The following is a 15,497-nucleotide window of genomic DNA, read 5'->3' on the forward strand; positions in this document are numbered from 1 at the left end:
TTGTGAGGCAGAGCCAGGCGGATCTCTGTGAGTTCGAGGCCAGCCTGGTCTCCAAAGCGAGTTCCAGGAAAGGCGCAAAGCTACACAGAGAAACCCTGTCTCGAAAAACCAAAAAAAAAAAAAAAAAAAGAAGCTGTTTGTAACTGAGACCTCCTGGGAGAGGAAAAGTCAGTTTTCTCCAATGGAGTACTCTGGGGTCTATCATGTAGCTTGGGCTACATGAGAAGGGGGTACATATGAACTTCAGAGTTAGAAATGTCAACTGTTTCATACTTCATTAGATTTTTTCCCCCAGAAAACCTGTTTTGTAATCACTCTCTCCAATAAATACATTGATGGCATATTCATTAAAGAAGGTCAGGATTGCATGCAACAATTATTGGATCTTTCTTTTATAGCAAACATAGCTACTAGGTTGAATGATGTGTGGTTTTGTGTAAAATGTTACCAGGCTCAGCAGGCTCCCCTCACCCTTTTCTTTTTTGTTTTTTCAAGACAGGGTTTCTCTGTATAGCCTTGGCTGTCCTGAAATTCTCTTCCTTTGTAGACCAGGCTGACCTTAAACTCAGACATCTGCCTGCCTCTGCCTCTTGAGCGCTGGGACTAAAGGTGTGCACATCATTGCCCATAAAACACATTTTTAATTAAAATAATTACATCACTTTCCTACCCTCACAATTCCCCTCCCTCCAACTTCTTCCTTGTCCCCTTCCTCACTCTCAAATTAATAGCCTCTCCTTCCCTGATTATTTATGTTTTACACACACATGTCCACATATTTCTCACTCTCAAATTAATAGACTTTTCCCCTGATCATTTCTGTTTTACACATACATACACACATATACATGTAAATGTCTGCACAGTATATAAATACAGCCTGCTGAGTTGTTTTTGTTGTCTGTGCGTATATGTTCTCAGGGCCTGACACTTTGTATTGGACAGCCAGTTAGGAGGCATAGCTGCTGGGATAAGCTAATTCTTTCAGGTCGTAGTCATCAGTCGCTTGTAGTTCCTTGTGCATAGGAGTGTAAGATTTTACCCCTTTGATGTTAGCATGTCTTGATACTGCCATTATTTAGGACTTGTTTATGCAGCCATTTCTGTGAGAGACTTTCATGGCAGGCTTCCTGGTATTCTGACTCTTAAAATCTTTCTGCCCCGTCCTCTGAGATGGTCCTTGAACCATAGATGCAAGAACTGCGATGTAGATGTGTCCACAGGGGCTAGGTTCCTCACAATCTGTGATTTCTGTATTGTGGTTTTCTGTGATAGTTTCAAAGAGAAGTCTCTTTGGTGAGAGGTGATATCTACTTATCTGTGGGTATACACCCTGAGTATGAGGATAAAATTTAGAATATAGTTACTAATTATTCAGCAGGCGATTGTATTGCATTATCTTTCCCACATTTCCTTTGGGGCCAGGCATGATGTTGTATTAGCATATTATATTGTCATTAACCTGATCTAATGAATGTTTATAGAATATAGACTGATATTTACTTGTTAACCTAATTTGGGCAGAATTACATTGTACCTAGGAATAAAATTTGAATCAGAGTTTTTAGTGCATTGACTCTTACTATTTAATCATATAATTAACTTGTTAGAACCCAAAGAGTGCTTGCTGGTTTAGAATATTAGATTTGGTACATGGTGGTTATTGGAATGTTTTATTCCATTCCCCGTTTCTTTCTCTATATAAAGTTCTTACTATTTTAATGCTTCAGTGGACTTTGGTAATTCCTCCTCTGTTTCTGGTTTTTGTAGTATGCTCAGTCTGAATCAGATCCCTTTATTGTACCTATGTGACATAGTGGTGCATTTGGTCACTGTCTATGATTTAAGAAAAAAAAAATCCTCTGTGGAAAAGAATCCAGGAGCAGATTTTTACCTTATGCTCTGTAGCTGTAGTCATGAGTAGTGAAGTAATTGAATGTCTTAAAATATTTCAGCTTAGGCTTCCTTGCTGGTATGTCAGGAAAACATTGAGGTGGGTGGGTTGTGGGTTTCAAATTTTTTATATAAAATAAAATAGAATAAAAATTAAACACAAAAGTGTTTACAAAATTAAACAGATTTACAAAATCTGGGGGTTCTAGTGTACAACTTACGTGATTTGGTTCTCTCTTTCCACTATGTGGTTCTTGGGATTGAACTCAGGTTATCAGGCTTGGTAGCGCGTGCTTGAACCACTTTCTCCTCGTGGGTCTGGGTGGTTTTTCTCTAAGGTGCTTCAGAAGTTTGCGGTCAGCTATCCTCATTTGATCATGTGCCACTGGACTCAGGGCGATGTGTAAAGCCTGCCATTGGCTTTTCTTTTGTTTTTAGATTTATTTTACGTATATGAGTGTTTGCCTGCACATATGTGTGAGTACCATACTCTTGCCTGGTGCCCAAGGAGGCCAGAAGAGGACAGACCCCCTGGAACTGGAGTTACCGTTGATTGTGAGCTGTGTAGGTGCTAGGGATTGAATCCATGTCTTCTGCAAAAGCAACACGTTTTTAACTGCTCAGCCATCTCTTTGGCCCCACTGCTATTGTTTTTAAGAACTTGGTATTGTGCATTTGTTATTTCTGGGCACAGATGATTGTTGGGGGATTTCTCTCTTCACTGTTCATCAAGATTGACAAATCATAAGGGACACTTTCTAGTGCCTTATATCTTATTGTGGTATTTATCAGGCAGCTTATTTACTTTATTTCTTTAATTTTTTTCCAGGAAGTTTGGTGAGCGGCCTCCACCTAAACGACTTACTAGGTAAGCATTATACTAGCCATTTAAACATTGACTGTGATGTAGATTCTGTCATTTTAGACACTAATATGAACGCTCCTTAGAAATCATTCAGATATTGGTAATTACATCTTGAGCATATTCCCACCCCTTCACTTCCTTCTCTCCTAAGGAAAAAAAGCAGGACTAAAAGAATATACTTTAAAAGTGAAAAAGTGAAGTATTTTCAGAAACTCATCTTAAGTAATAGATTGTGACAATAACAGCTGCAACTGATTAGCCAATTACACTTGGATGTTTAAGGGGAAGACTTGAGAGATTTAACAGATGCTTTTTGAAATGCATGTTAAAATACTACATTTCTCATTTTTATGAAAATCTAAGATTTACTCACTTTCATGACAGTATAAATAGTGTTTTAACTATGTACGTTAATTTCTCAATCATATTTCAAAGAATTAATTTAAAAACTCATAAAATTTTTGTTGGATTGTAAAATAAGGAAACCCAGTGGTCTTGACAGTTTCAGTCTAAGCATTGGCTTGTTTTTTTTTCCTTCTAACTAATCTTTTAAGGAGGTAGGGGTGTGTGTGTGTATGTGTTTGCTTTTGAACCTAAACTGAGATCCCACTTTATTATTATTCTACATCCTTTAAACCCCACAATGTATTATATGACATTAGACTTCAGAGTTCTCTGTAATAGCTCTATGGTGTTCTGTTGTATCCGCATCCTTCTTGGTTCACATTGATGACTGTTAAGGCTATTACCAAATAATTACTATTATTAAAATTTAATATTTATTAAAAACAGTTGTGGAGCCAGGCAGTGGTGGTGCATGCCTTTAATCCTAGCACTTGGGAGGCAGAGGCAGGTGGATCTCTGTAAGTTCGAGGCCAGCCTTGTCTACAGAGTGAATACCAGGACCGGCTCCAAAGCTACACAGAGAAACCCTGTCTCGAAAAAAAACAAAAAAATTTAAAAAATGATAATAAAATAAAATAAAAACAATTGTGGGCTGGACATGGTGGTGCACACTTTAATTCCATACTGTACTCAGGAGGCAGAGGCAGCCAGATCTCTGAGTTCGAGGCTAAACTGATTTACACAGTGAGTCCCATGCCTGCCAAGGCTGCATAGTGAGACTCTGTTTCAAGAAAGAAGGAAGGAAAGAAAGAAAAAGGGAGGAAGGGAAAGAAAATTGTATTTAAGAATGATGAACACAGGGCTGGGAGGTGGTGGTGCATACCTTTTATTCCAGTACTGAGAGGCAGAGGAAATTATGACCAAAACTATGGGAAGAAATAATGCCTGAAAATATTTTGTTGAAAGCTTTTGAACCATAGATCCAAGAAACTCAGTTAAGTCTTAAGTGTAAAAGTATGTTAAAGCACATCATGGTCAGATTGATTAACACTAGTGGTAAAAAATTAAAAACAAGGGACAGGATGGATTTCAAAAGAACAAAGATAAAGATCACAGCAGATTTTTCGTCTGAATTTTTGCTACAGGTAAGACAGCTTTAAAATATCCAAAAGGGTTCAAATAGAGACCTTAAACAACGTTCGAAACAAAGAATCCATCATAAACAGACTTGAAGAACATTTAAAGAAATTCTTCCAAGCATAAAGGCAATATTGAATAGAAAAAGGATTCTAATTTACTGGTCCAAGAACAAGAAAGATAGCATTTACTACAGACCCTGCAGATACCATAACATTTGGAAGAAATGCTTAAGTATCTTAAACTAGCAAACTATCTAAGCTTGTTCAGGAAGAGGTTTAATAACTTCAGAAGAAATGCTAAAGTATCTTAAACTAGCAGATAGTGGTGGTGTAGCGTACTCATGCTGAAACCACCACAAGGTATGCCAGTTAGAGCTCAATAAAACATCTTAGTAACCTTTTACATAGGAGGTAACCTCGGAGACTAGCATATCCGCTGGGGAAGAATTCCACTAAGCTTTCTCTCTTAAAAAAAAAAAAAAAACAATTGCAGACGTCTTCATTGCCGATAGAAACTTAGCAAAGCCATGTAATTGGCAAATACAAATTGAAAACCAGTAATCACTTCTGTGATAAATTAGTTTTATTGAGTATTGGGATATTTTCTTATTAATTTTTATACTAAATTTAGTACTGTCTAATACTTGGAAATGGTATTTTTCTGTTTCTCCTTTGAAGTAATTCTGCTTCAGGAAAACAATGTTTTATTTTGCCAAAAATATTGTAAGGGAATTTGTCTCCACTGGGTTGTAAAGGGTGTAATGTGGGGGCCATGTCTTCTCATTTAAGGAACTTTGAAAGCCTACCCTGGGCTGTTTTTTCTTACTCCTGTTTCCCAAAGTAAACCATATTGGTGGGAGAGTCTCTCATTGGGGTGGAGGTTCTTTCTATATGATTTAAAATTTTAATTAAAAGCACAAATAAATGGAGTAAAGACTATGCACTATTCAGCATGACTGAATTTGCTTTTTTAAGAATTACATTTATTGTGTGTGTGTGTGTGTGTGTGTGTGTGTGTGTGTTACATTGTGCATATGGAAGTGGGAAGTCAGCTTGAGAAAGGAGAATCTTCCCACCTTCCACAGGTGGGTCCCAGGGATCGAAAGCTACACATTCTTTCAGAGGTAGTTTGGTTAATTTTCTCCTCCTATAATTGCAGACTAGTAGCTGCTAACTCATGCTCTTTCTAGTATTTGTTTAGTAGCAGAGGATTTCCTTTGTAAGGTTTACCATTACTTTAAAATTTATAGAATTGTTAGAATGATTTTATGTTGTTCTCTCGCTCAGCATATCTTTCATTTGTATTAGGAGTAATGCTTTTCAGAGAGCCTATCTTCTCATGCTCTTACGGAGACACTGCTCTGTTCACACATGAACCTTCGTTTTTGTTGACTCAAGCTAGGTCAATACCTGTTTTGAACAGTTTCTAGTCAGCTATTCTCTGTTTCTCTATTTAATTTGTGTGTGTGTGTGTGTGTGTGTGTGTGTGTGTGTGTGTGTGTGTGATGTGTGTGTGTGTGTGTGTGTGTGTGTGTGTGTGTGATGTGTCAGTGGCACATGTCCGGAAATGAGAGGACAGCTTTCAGGGGTAGATTAATCTCTTTCAAGATTGTCAGGCTTACAAGGCAGTTTCTACTTGCTGAGCCATTTATTGGCCCCTCTCTATATATTTTTGCATAGTAAGATGCTGCTCTTTCTTGTCTATATTTTTACTTAGTAGGATGGTTTTTTTTTTGTTTGTTTTTTTTTTTTTTTGGTTTTTCGAGACAGGGTTTCTCTGTGCAGCTTTGCGCCTTTCCTGGAACTCACTTGGTAGCCCAGGCTGGCCTCGAACTCACAGAGATCCGCCTGCCTCTGCCTCCCAAGTGCTGGGATTAAAGGCGTGCGCCACCACCGCCCGGCCAGTAGGATGTTTTAATCCATTCGTTTTTCCTATTAGGTAAGACAATCCTGTATAAATGTGATTATAAGCTTGATAGGTATGCTGTGTATGGTTGAATGAAACAGCTCTCACTTCGAAGGGATAAAAAGACAAGGTTAATCAATAGCAAAATATTAGTGACCATGGCCCAGAACATTCATTTAGGTCTCCAAATACAACGTTCCAATGTGGAAGCAGTTTCATGGAGTTTTTATGGTAACAGAACAAAGAAAGTTATAAATCAAGGAATTTTAAAAATACATTGATGTAGCCAGGAGGTAGTGGCGCACGCCTTCAATACCCGTACTTGGGAGGCAGAGGCAGGCGGATCTCTGTGAGTACAAGGCCATCCTGGGCTACAGAGTTACTTCCAGGAAAGGTGTAAAGCTATACAGAGAAACCCTGTCTTGAAAAACATATATATATGAAGAAAAGGGTTTCCTGTGTGACTCACTGTGTCACACTACAACTTCCATGACGAGATTGATTTTTCCTTCTCTCTTTTTCTTTTTGCTTCTTTTATGTTATTTGGGAGGGGGAACCAAAGGCAGAGAGTAGATACAAAGGGACAGGGAAATGAATAGGATGGAGATGCATGATGTGAAAGACACAAAGAATAAATAAAAAGAAAGTTAAACCTGAGTAGCTTGTGTGGAAAGGAAGGACTTTCCTTCCTTGTTCCTCTTTGTGAAGCTGAATTTGAAATGCCTTGTGTGCGATAGTATAAAGATGGAAATGACAGCTTCTGACAAGAGTAAAGAGCTTTATTCATTTTGTGGGTGCAAAATGGAGCTTGAGGTGCCCAGCTTGGAGCAGTACAAACTCAACTTTCCTTTCTTCAAGTCCAATTTTAGGCGGAGTTGTGTGGAAACAAACAGAAAAACCAGAAAAGGTTGTGGGGAAAAAAGTTATTGTCAAGTGTATGATATACTTTGCTGATTTTAGGGTACATATCATTTTTCACTTTTATGATTTCCTTTTTAAAATGTTTGTTGTATTGTTTAATAGATCAGCAAACTTTTTTTTAAGTGCTCAGGGTAAAAACCTCATATAGACCAAGAAAGTGCTGGCCTTCAGCTTCAGCAGATATTTCTTTCATTTAAATATATTTTATTCTTTAGATCTTCATGCATACATACAATGTATTTTGCTCATTTTTTCCTCCTTAACTCCTCCCAGATCCATCTCTCACTTCAGTTTGTTTTTAAATGAAGAATAATTCCCCCTTATTCATAGGAATGATTCCACGACCCCTAGTGGATTCCTGAACCTAAGGACACTACTGCACCCTCACGTGCTGCTTTTCCTGTGTGCACACACTTAGTAAGAGAGTAACAGGGACAACTGCAGTGTTTTAATAAGCTGTGGAAACTCTCACCTTCCTAAAGAGTCAATGACTACTAACATTTTGAGATCCCAGTTGAAGGTGGACTGGTCATATTATAGAAAGCAGAACTAGATGCCAGTAGACTGACTCTGGTCCTGAGCTCCTGTATCATGTTTTTCAGTTAGTTGACCTTACTCTTTCTCTCTCTAAAAAACATTAGGTGATAAGTAACCTTGTATTGGAATATTTTTGACTTCAGTGGTTTTCAGTTCAGGTGACAGCATCATTCCCCATCCTCTACCTCCTTGTCGGTATCAGAAGATATTTTATTGGCATCTGCTGAGTAGAAGGCAGATGTGGTGCCTTTAAGCATCTTTCAGTGCAGTGCACAAGTCCCCACAGCTGAGGTGTCTGGGATGTCAGTAGTATGAGATAGAAGCCCTGCTGTATTTGGGTGAAATATGTGTGGGTTTTACCATATGTGTTTCTTTGAAGTACACCATCACTTTTTAAATAGCTTAAGTTACAGAAAGGAAATTACCAAGCCTTGATTGCCAGATAGCATAAATATTAATAATTAACATTTAATTAGTACATTTTAATACTTAATATTCCGTCTTTTCTGTTGCTGTGGTAAACACCATGACGCAAGCAACTTGGGAAAGAAAGATTTTATTTCATCTTATGCTTTCAGGAAGTTGGGGCAAGAGCTCGAGGCAGAAACCTGGAGGCAGGAAATGAAGCAGAGACCATGGAAGAATTGACTTGTTTCTCATGGCTTACTCAGCTACTTTCCTTATACAGCCTGACCCACCTGCCCAGGGGTGGTACCACCCACACTGATCTGAACTCTCAAGGGTTAGCAATTAAGAAAATGCTCCACTGATATGCCCTCAGACAGTCTAATCGAGGCATTCCCTCAATTTGGAGATTCCCTCTTTCCAGGCATGGCTAAGTTTGTGTCAAGTTGACAAAAAGTAACTATGGCTTATTTCATTTATTATTTTTTCTTGTTGCAAGAAGCCATTTGCAAATCCCTGTTGCAGACAATTATTATTACTAAGGATTACTACCAGGCTCTAGTTACTGTTCTATTTGTTTTCTAAGTACTGAAGGGAAAAAGGAAAACTGGAGCTGCCCCATGTAGCCCTAACACCATGATATTAACTCTGAATAGTAGTCGTTTCTAATACTAAACACTAGGACAATGCCAAGTGCCTGGAATGTGGTAGCTCTCAGTATGTCCTAGATGGAAGGATGGATAGGTGTGCTATCAGAAACTGTGCTGTTCAAGTTGGCTAAAATGCCCAGTAACACCCCTAAGTCCTTTATCTAGCATGCCTACAAAGCTTTTGTGGAAGTCCCCATCCCCATTCTCTCCTGCAACCTGTATTGTTAAGAGCTTGGAATGGCTTTTAAAACAGAAAACAATAGTGATATCTGTAACTTGCTGATAGGAATTGCTTGTCAGTGGGAGGGCTAACATACTTTGGGGTATATTTCCCCACCCCTTCCAATAGCTTCATAGAGAAGAAAAACCCCAGATTCAGTAAGTGGCAGTGTTGAGATGCAGACCCTGTTCTGTTTCAGAGCAAAGCTGTGGCTTAGCCATTGTACCATCTGTAAGCAGTACAGCTTTGTCTTTGAGATAGCTAAACTACTCAGCTTTGAATCCTGGCTTTTCTGTGTCAGTTCAGGAAAGTTGCTTAACCTTTCCCCATTTCTAAATGTGCTTGGTCATATGTCATCCTCAAGGTTGTTGGTTATATTATATTAATACTTGCTTAGAAAAATAACTAATGGAGCCTCACTGCTCAGTGTCAGTCTTTTAATAGTGATATTATCTTTGTAGAAAGAATTTCTGCCTGCCTCAGGTTCTTTTACTTGAAGCCTCTATAGTCTGTCTGGGAATATAGGAAAACATATAACCCGATAAACAGTAGCAAATAATCATTAAGTGATGTAGCAGAGACCATAAATGTTAATAGAATTTAGTTTGGGAAATATGCTTGCAGTTAAAACTTTTCAAGTATATAGCTGCTTTTCAAGTTTACTGCCTGGGACTTTTGTACAAATTTTGACAAGGTGTTGGCTTTCTCTTATTGTTTTTATCTTGTTTGTTTATGCTTTTGCCTTTTTTCATGTATACTAGGGAATCTTCCTCAATCTCTTTTCCACTTTTATTCTTTTGAGCCAGGGTCTTTTAATCAAACCCAGAACTTGCTAGTATAGCTGGTCTGGCTTCAGGGATCTCCTAGCTCTGCCTTCAAGGCTGGAATTATAGGTGGGTCACCACACTCATCTGGCATTTAAATGAATTCTGGGAATCCAGCCCTTTTGCAAACATTTAACCACTGAGCCATATTCTCAGTCCCCTTGTGTTTTCTTTCTTACCCCATCCCCCAGTCTTATTTCCTGAACTGTCAGTCACCTGCCATAGCAACATCTCCAGTCCATTCCATGGCCAGCTTGTCCAGTGCCCTGGTTGGTCATTTGAGGACTCACTCTAGTGCATGGTCTTTCATCCCCCTACTCCCTGACCTAGGTAGACGACATGTTTCAGGGCTGTCTGTATATGCCTTTCTGTTCTCCTGTTCCCTCAGTGGTAGAGGTCCATTCTCTTTGCCTACACTGTGCTGTCACTTGCCATGCATTGCAGCTAAAAGATGTCCTCAGTAAGAATGCGGGTCATTTAGGTTACCTCATTTGACCCTTTAGCCACCGAACTAGGTGGATTGTGTTAGCTCCTCCTTTCAGATAGGAAAATAAAAGCTGGCTGAGGCTCGGGTTTGTCCAGGCAATTTAGGGTGCAAGTGTCACAAATCTGTATTTCCCTACATTTAATAACTTTTGACAGTTGACAGCTTATTATTGTCATCTGGATATCCATCTGTGTGGTGTGTTTGTCTTTATTTACAATGTAAGTAGAATAATTAAAATTTAGTAAAAAAATTTGATTATCCTGACTTAATTTTTTGAGACAGGGTTTCTCTGTGTAGCCCTGGCTGTCCTAGGACTCCTTCTGTAGACTAGTGTCTTAGTTAGGTCTTTTCATGGCAACTGTTATAAAGAAAACATTTAATTGGGGTGCTTACATTTTCAGAAGTTTAGTCCATTATTTAGTCACAGTGGTGCAACATGATGGCCTGCAGGCAGACATGGTGCTGGAGATGGAGACTTGTAAGCAACAGGAAGCGTTCTGCGACACTGGGCTGCATCTTTAGCATAGGAGACCTCAAAGCCCATTCCCACAATGACACACTTCTTCCAGCAAGGCCACAGCCACTATAATAAGGCCATACCCCTAATAGTGCCACTCCCTTTACGGGCCATTTTCCTTCAAACCACCACAACCAGGCTGGCCTCTAACTCAGATATCTGCCTGCCTTTGCCTCCCAGAGTACTGGGCTTAAAGGCATATGTAACCACTGCCCAACAACTTAATATTGTGATGTGTAAGAACATCTCAAGAATTGAGATTCTGCTTAAACCTATAGAGTGGTGTGTTGTCATCTTCCCCCGCCTCCCTTTGGCACTTAGCTTGACAGGATGATTGAGTGAATAAATACACATTGAAGTTTTTGTAAAACATTTGCTTAATAAGCATTTGCAGTTTAAATTTGATGTAATACTGAAAATTTAATACATTTTCAGCAATTTCAGTTATCCTGTATGAATTTAATATATTTTGCTGTGGATGATTGATTGATTGATAAATAAAACACTGATTGGCCAGTAGCCAGGCAAGAAGTATAGGTAGGATTAGCAGAGAAGAGAATTGAGAGAACAGGAAGGCAGGGAGGAAGAGACGCCAGCCTGCCGTCCAGGGAGCATCATGTAGAGGCAGCAGGTAAAGCCACAGAACACGTGGCGACATATAGATTAACAGAAATGGGCTGAGTATAAGAGTAAGAGCTAGACAATGGTAGGCCTGAGCTAATGGCCGAGCAGTTTAAATAACATAAGCGCCTGTATGTTTATTTTATAAGTGGGCTACAGGACTGCCAGGACTTGGCGGGACCTGGAGAGAAAAACTCTTGCTACAATATTTAGCAGCATCCTTTGGGCAATTGTATATGTTTGTGTATAAGTGACAGGCCTTTCTAAATCCTTACGTGGGGTTGTAAATTTGGGCTTAGGCATAGCAGTTTGGATGATTTGATTTTTTTGTTGTTGTGACTTACAAAGTGAAAGGGTAGACAAATAAGCTATAGCATTATAAATGTTAATTAATTAATTTATTTATTTATTTTGGTCTTTCGAGACAGGGTTTTTCTGTGTAATAATAGCCTTGGCTGTCCCAGAATTCACTCTGTAGATCAGGCTGGCCTTGAACTCACAGAGATCTGTCTGTCTCTGCCTCCCAAGTGCTAGGACTAAAAGTGTATGCCACCACATCCAGCTATAAATCTTAATTTTAATAACCAAAATGCAGAGCGAAAGTGGGTCTCTATTGTCCTTTGCACAGCATTCTTTAAGGTAGCTCATGTATTTGTTTCTGTGTAGTTTGCTAATTTAAAAAATGTTCATAAGCGTTCCTCTTATCACAGATACAGTGAAAGATTTTGTCAAAATACCATCCCTACAATAATAATATTTATATTTGATTTCAGAGAAGCTATGCGAAATTATTTAAAAGAACGAGGGGATCAAACAGTACTCATTCTTCATGCAAAAGTTGCACAGAAGTCTTATGGAAATGAAAAACGGTAAGATTATTGGGGATTTTTGAGCAAATAGATTCTTATCGTATAATTTGCATATGATTTATATTTATATCTGAGGCTATATTTATTACTGGACTTATTTGCATAGTAGAATGAAAAGGAGACTTATTTCTTAAAGGGGACAAAAGTGAACTGTGGCATGTTTAAGTCAGAAAAATTTAGTGAAGACCATCTGGCCACATCCCTAATTTTACAAAATTCAAGTCTGTTTTTCTTTAGGGCTGTGTTCCAAGAATCTCAGTGACACATTAGCTCGTTTGCAAAGCAGTTTTCCATTGGGGATAAAGTGTGATTTGATAAACAACTGCAGCCTCCCCCTCCCCCCGGTATCGTTTTAAAAAGGAAGAGGCAGTTGTGACACATTTCTGTACTCCTTGCCACTGGAGATGTTGAGGCCGGAGGATGGCAAGGTCAGAGTGAATGTGAGGCCTGTCTGAGTAATGGAGTCTGATTCAGAAAAGTCTAGGGATGGGGCTGAGCAGATGGCTCAGTGGTTAAGAGCGTGTGCTGCTCTTGCAGGGGACCTCTGAGTTCAGTTTCAGGTGCTCATGTCTGCGCTGGCTATAGCTCCAGCTCCAGGGGAACTGTCCCCTTCTGGCCTCCATGACTACCCATACACATGGGGCTTACAAACACGCACACTCACATCCTTTTTAAAAGGTCTGGGGATACAGCTCAGTGATAGAGAGTGTGCCAGCATGCTCTGGGTTCAGTTCCCAATGCCATGATAGGTAGTTAGGCAGGCAGACAGGCACATAGTTGCAGAGATAAAAATATACATAAGTAAAGGCTAAAAGATTATAACTGTAAATGTATCTTGAGTCAGTTGAAGTTGAGCTTTGGAGCCGTTGTAAAGAGCCCCAGCACCTTAACCCTCTCTCTGGTAGTTGAGGAAGTTCTCCTGCTGGCCACATAAACTGTACGGCAGCAGTGTGCATCTGTAGGCCCGTCTGCTCTGGAGGCTAAGCCAAGAGGGTTACTTGAGCCCAGGAATTCCTGGGCCACACTGCAACGACCATCTAAGAACAAGAGGAAGAGATCTCTTTCATACTCAAACCTAAGTGGCTACTACAGAAATTACCTGTAAAGGTAATTAGCAACTGTTATATCTGTGTAGTCTTTCATGAAAATTCATATATCTCACTATGTTTGGCTTAATTATGGATTTCTTGTTTAGGTTTTTTTGTTTGTTTGTTTGTTTTTTTAATTGGTGTTAGAGATCAAACCCAGAGTTTCATGCATACAACACACATGGTCTACCACTTGGTCACATCTTCAGCTCAACATTCTCGGCTACACTTATCATAGGGTGGGGCATGGCAGTGAGCAGAACCTGGCCTGCTAGACCAGGTCATTGTTGTCTTAGAACCTCATCTCTGTTGTTTGCACTTGATTCCAGGAATTTTAAGGCATTGTCTTTCAAGCAGCATGTTTTTGTTAAGCATTTATGGGTAAAGATAGCATGCTTGAGGGGGAGGTATCAAAAGTTTTTGGGATTGGCCAGGGAGTGCACCTAACTAGCAGAAGGAATGAAAAATATATGTTTGGAGACAGGGTTGAAAAGAATGAAAGACATCTTAGAATGTGTAACAAAGGAAATGGCATATGAGCAAAGTAGGGAAATATAAATATGTAGTTAAATATGGACTGCAGTGGCTTATCAAGTTATTGTGAACATTTTAATGATTCCCTTATATTATATAGTAGCGTGTGTTTACCGTCTATTATTTGACTATGGCTTAGTCAGTCTATAACTCCAGTTAAACACTTGAAGAATCTTAGCTTTTGACTCCCCTCTCAAGAAAAAACAAAAACAATTTGATGTTATAGTAACTACTGTCCAGTGTCTTTTGAATCATGTGTATTGTTAATGTTTCTAAGGTAAACCTGCTACTTTACAGTACAGGAAGAACCCAATTGGCTTACTTTGTGTGTGTAAGACACTAAGACCTTCCTTAGTGCTTTACAGGATAGGAGATAATCAGGAAGTCTCTTCCTTGATCTCTGAGCTCAAAGGAAAGGAAAGCTATTGAATTGATAATTATCCTCAAAGAGGATGAATACTGAGAACTTAGAATTCGTTCATCTTACTGTTACAATTATTATTCAGCATTTCTAAATTTGCTGCCCAGGTGTCTGGCAGGCTGGGGTGGTGGTAGTGGTAGTAGGGTGTAGTGGGTAGCCATTCCAGCTTTGATCTGAAAGTTCCAACCCCCATTGAGACTTCGGCAACTGTCACGCCTACAAGGCGGGGCCAAGGGAGGCACCTGGGGACCCGAGATCTGGATCGGCGGGCACGCTCTGTTGCGGGACCCTGGATAGTGGTGGTGGACCGAGCAGAGCTCCAGAGAAAGAATCTTTTTTTCTAAGGCCTCATTGTTATCTGTTAAAGCAGATTCCAGAGAGAGAATCTTTTTCTGTAAGCCTTCATTGCTCTCGCTTAAAGCCTGTATCAGTCCCAATAATGATTCATCTTTGTTCTTGCTATTAAACCAGTGTTTGAACATTGTGTGGATTATTACAATGAATGCCAAAATGGTACAGGCCAGATATGCCTTAGGAAGGTCGTATATTTCCAGGAAGATGTCATTCATCATATAGGCAAAAAGGTTTTCAAATTCTTGTGAGGTAATGTTGTCAGCCATATTACAAGAATTACTCAAAATTTGTTAGTCAATTTTAAGGTGTAAAATTATCAGGAACTTTTACTTACCTTTCCTGGTTTTGGGGGGTGTAGTAGCATTTTTCAGCCAGCAGGTGGCGATGGTACAGCTCCAAAGCAGGGCCTGCTGGTGATCTTGGCTGACTGCACCTCGCTGGAGTCAAGATGGCGGGAGCCGGAGCCGGCGCCGGCACTCAGGAAGCCGGGGAGTGCCTCTTTCGCTGGTCTCGGGGCTAAGCTAGGGAACTGAGACCGGACTAGCTGCCCCCGTTTTTGGGAATGGAACCGTGTAGGTGTTCCCTGGTTATAGGGAACTTTGCAGGCGGGTTTAGGTACCCGCTAGCCGGGGAGGAGGCTGAGGGTGGGAGCCACCCAGGCCTTTGGAATTTGCCCCACGTTGGGCGCCAGATATTGGTGAAATTATTAAGGCCACTCCACGTAGTTAAAAGGAGATTTATTTAATGGCGTAACTTACAAATTAAGGAATAGGTAGGTCGCGGAGTCTGGGGAAGGTGTATCATAGTCCAGCGGTGTTCTCTGGAGCTCTGCTCGGTCCACCTCCACTATCCAGGGTCCCGCAACAGAGCGCGCCGCTGATCCAGATCTCGGGTCCCCAGG

At 40.0% G+C, this 15,497-nt stretch overlaps 1 protein-coding gene across 3 annotated transcripts in view; it reads left to right on the plus strand.

The window, feature by feature from the left end:
* The window catches only part of Rbpj (recombination signal binding protein for immunoglobulin kappa J region), a 90,826-nt gene that overhangs the window by 51,885 nt on the left and 23,444 nt on the right, over window positions 1-15,497 (plus strand). For all 3 annotated transcript variants that reach the window (XM_052734941.1, XM_052734939.1, XM_052734940.1), the window contains exons 2-3: window positions 2,723-2,761; window positions 12,104-12,199. In XM_052734941.1, the coding sequence (XP_052590901.1) occupies window positions 2,723-2,761; window positions 12,104-12,199 (135 nt within the window). The remainder of the gene's footprint in view (window positions 1-2,722; window positions 2,762-12,103; window positions 12,200-15,497) is intronic.

The sequence above is a fragment of the Peromyscus californicus genome, unplaced genomic scaffold (genome assembly GCF_007827085.1).
Source record: "Peromyscus californicus insignis strain IS unplaced genomic scaffold, ASM782708v3 Scaffold_13__1_contigs__length_99412109, whole genome shotgun sequence".
NCBI classification, from domain to species: domain Eukaryota; kingdom Metazoa; phylum Chordata; class Mammalia; order Rodentia; family Cricetidae; genus Peromyscus; species Peromyscus californicus.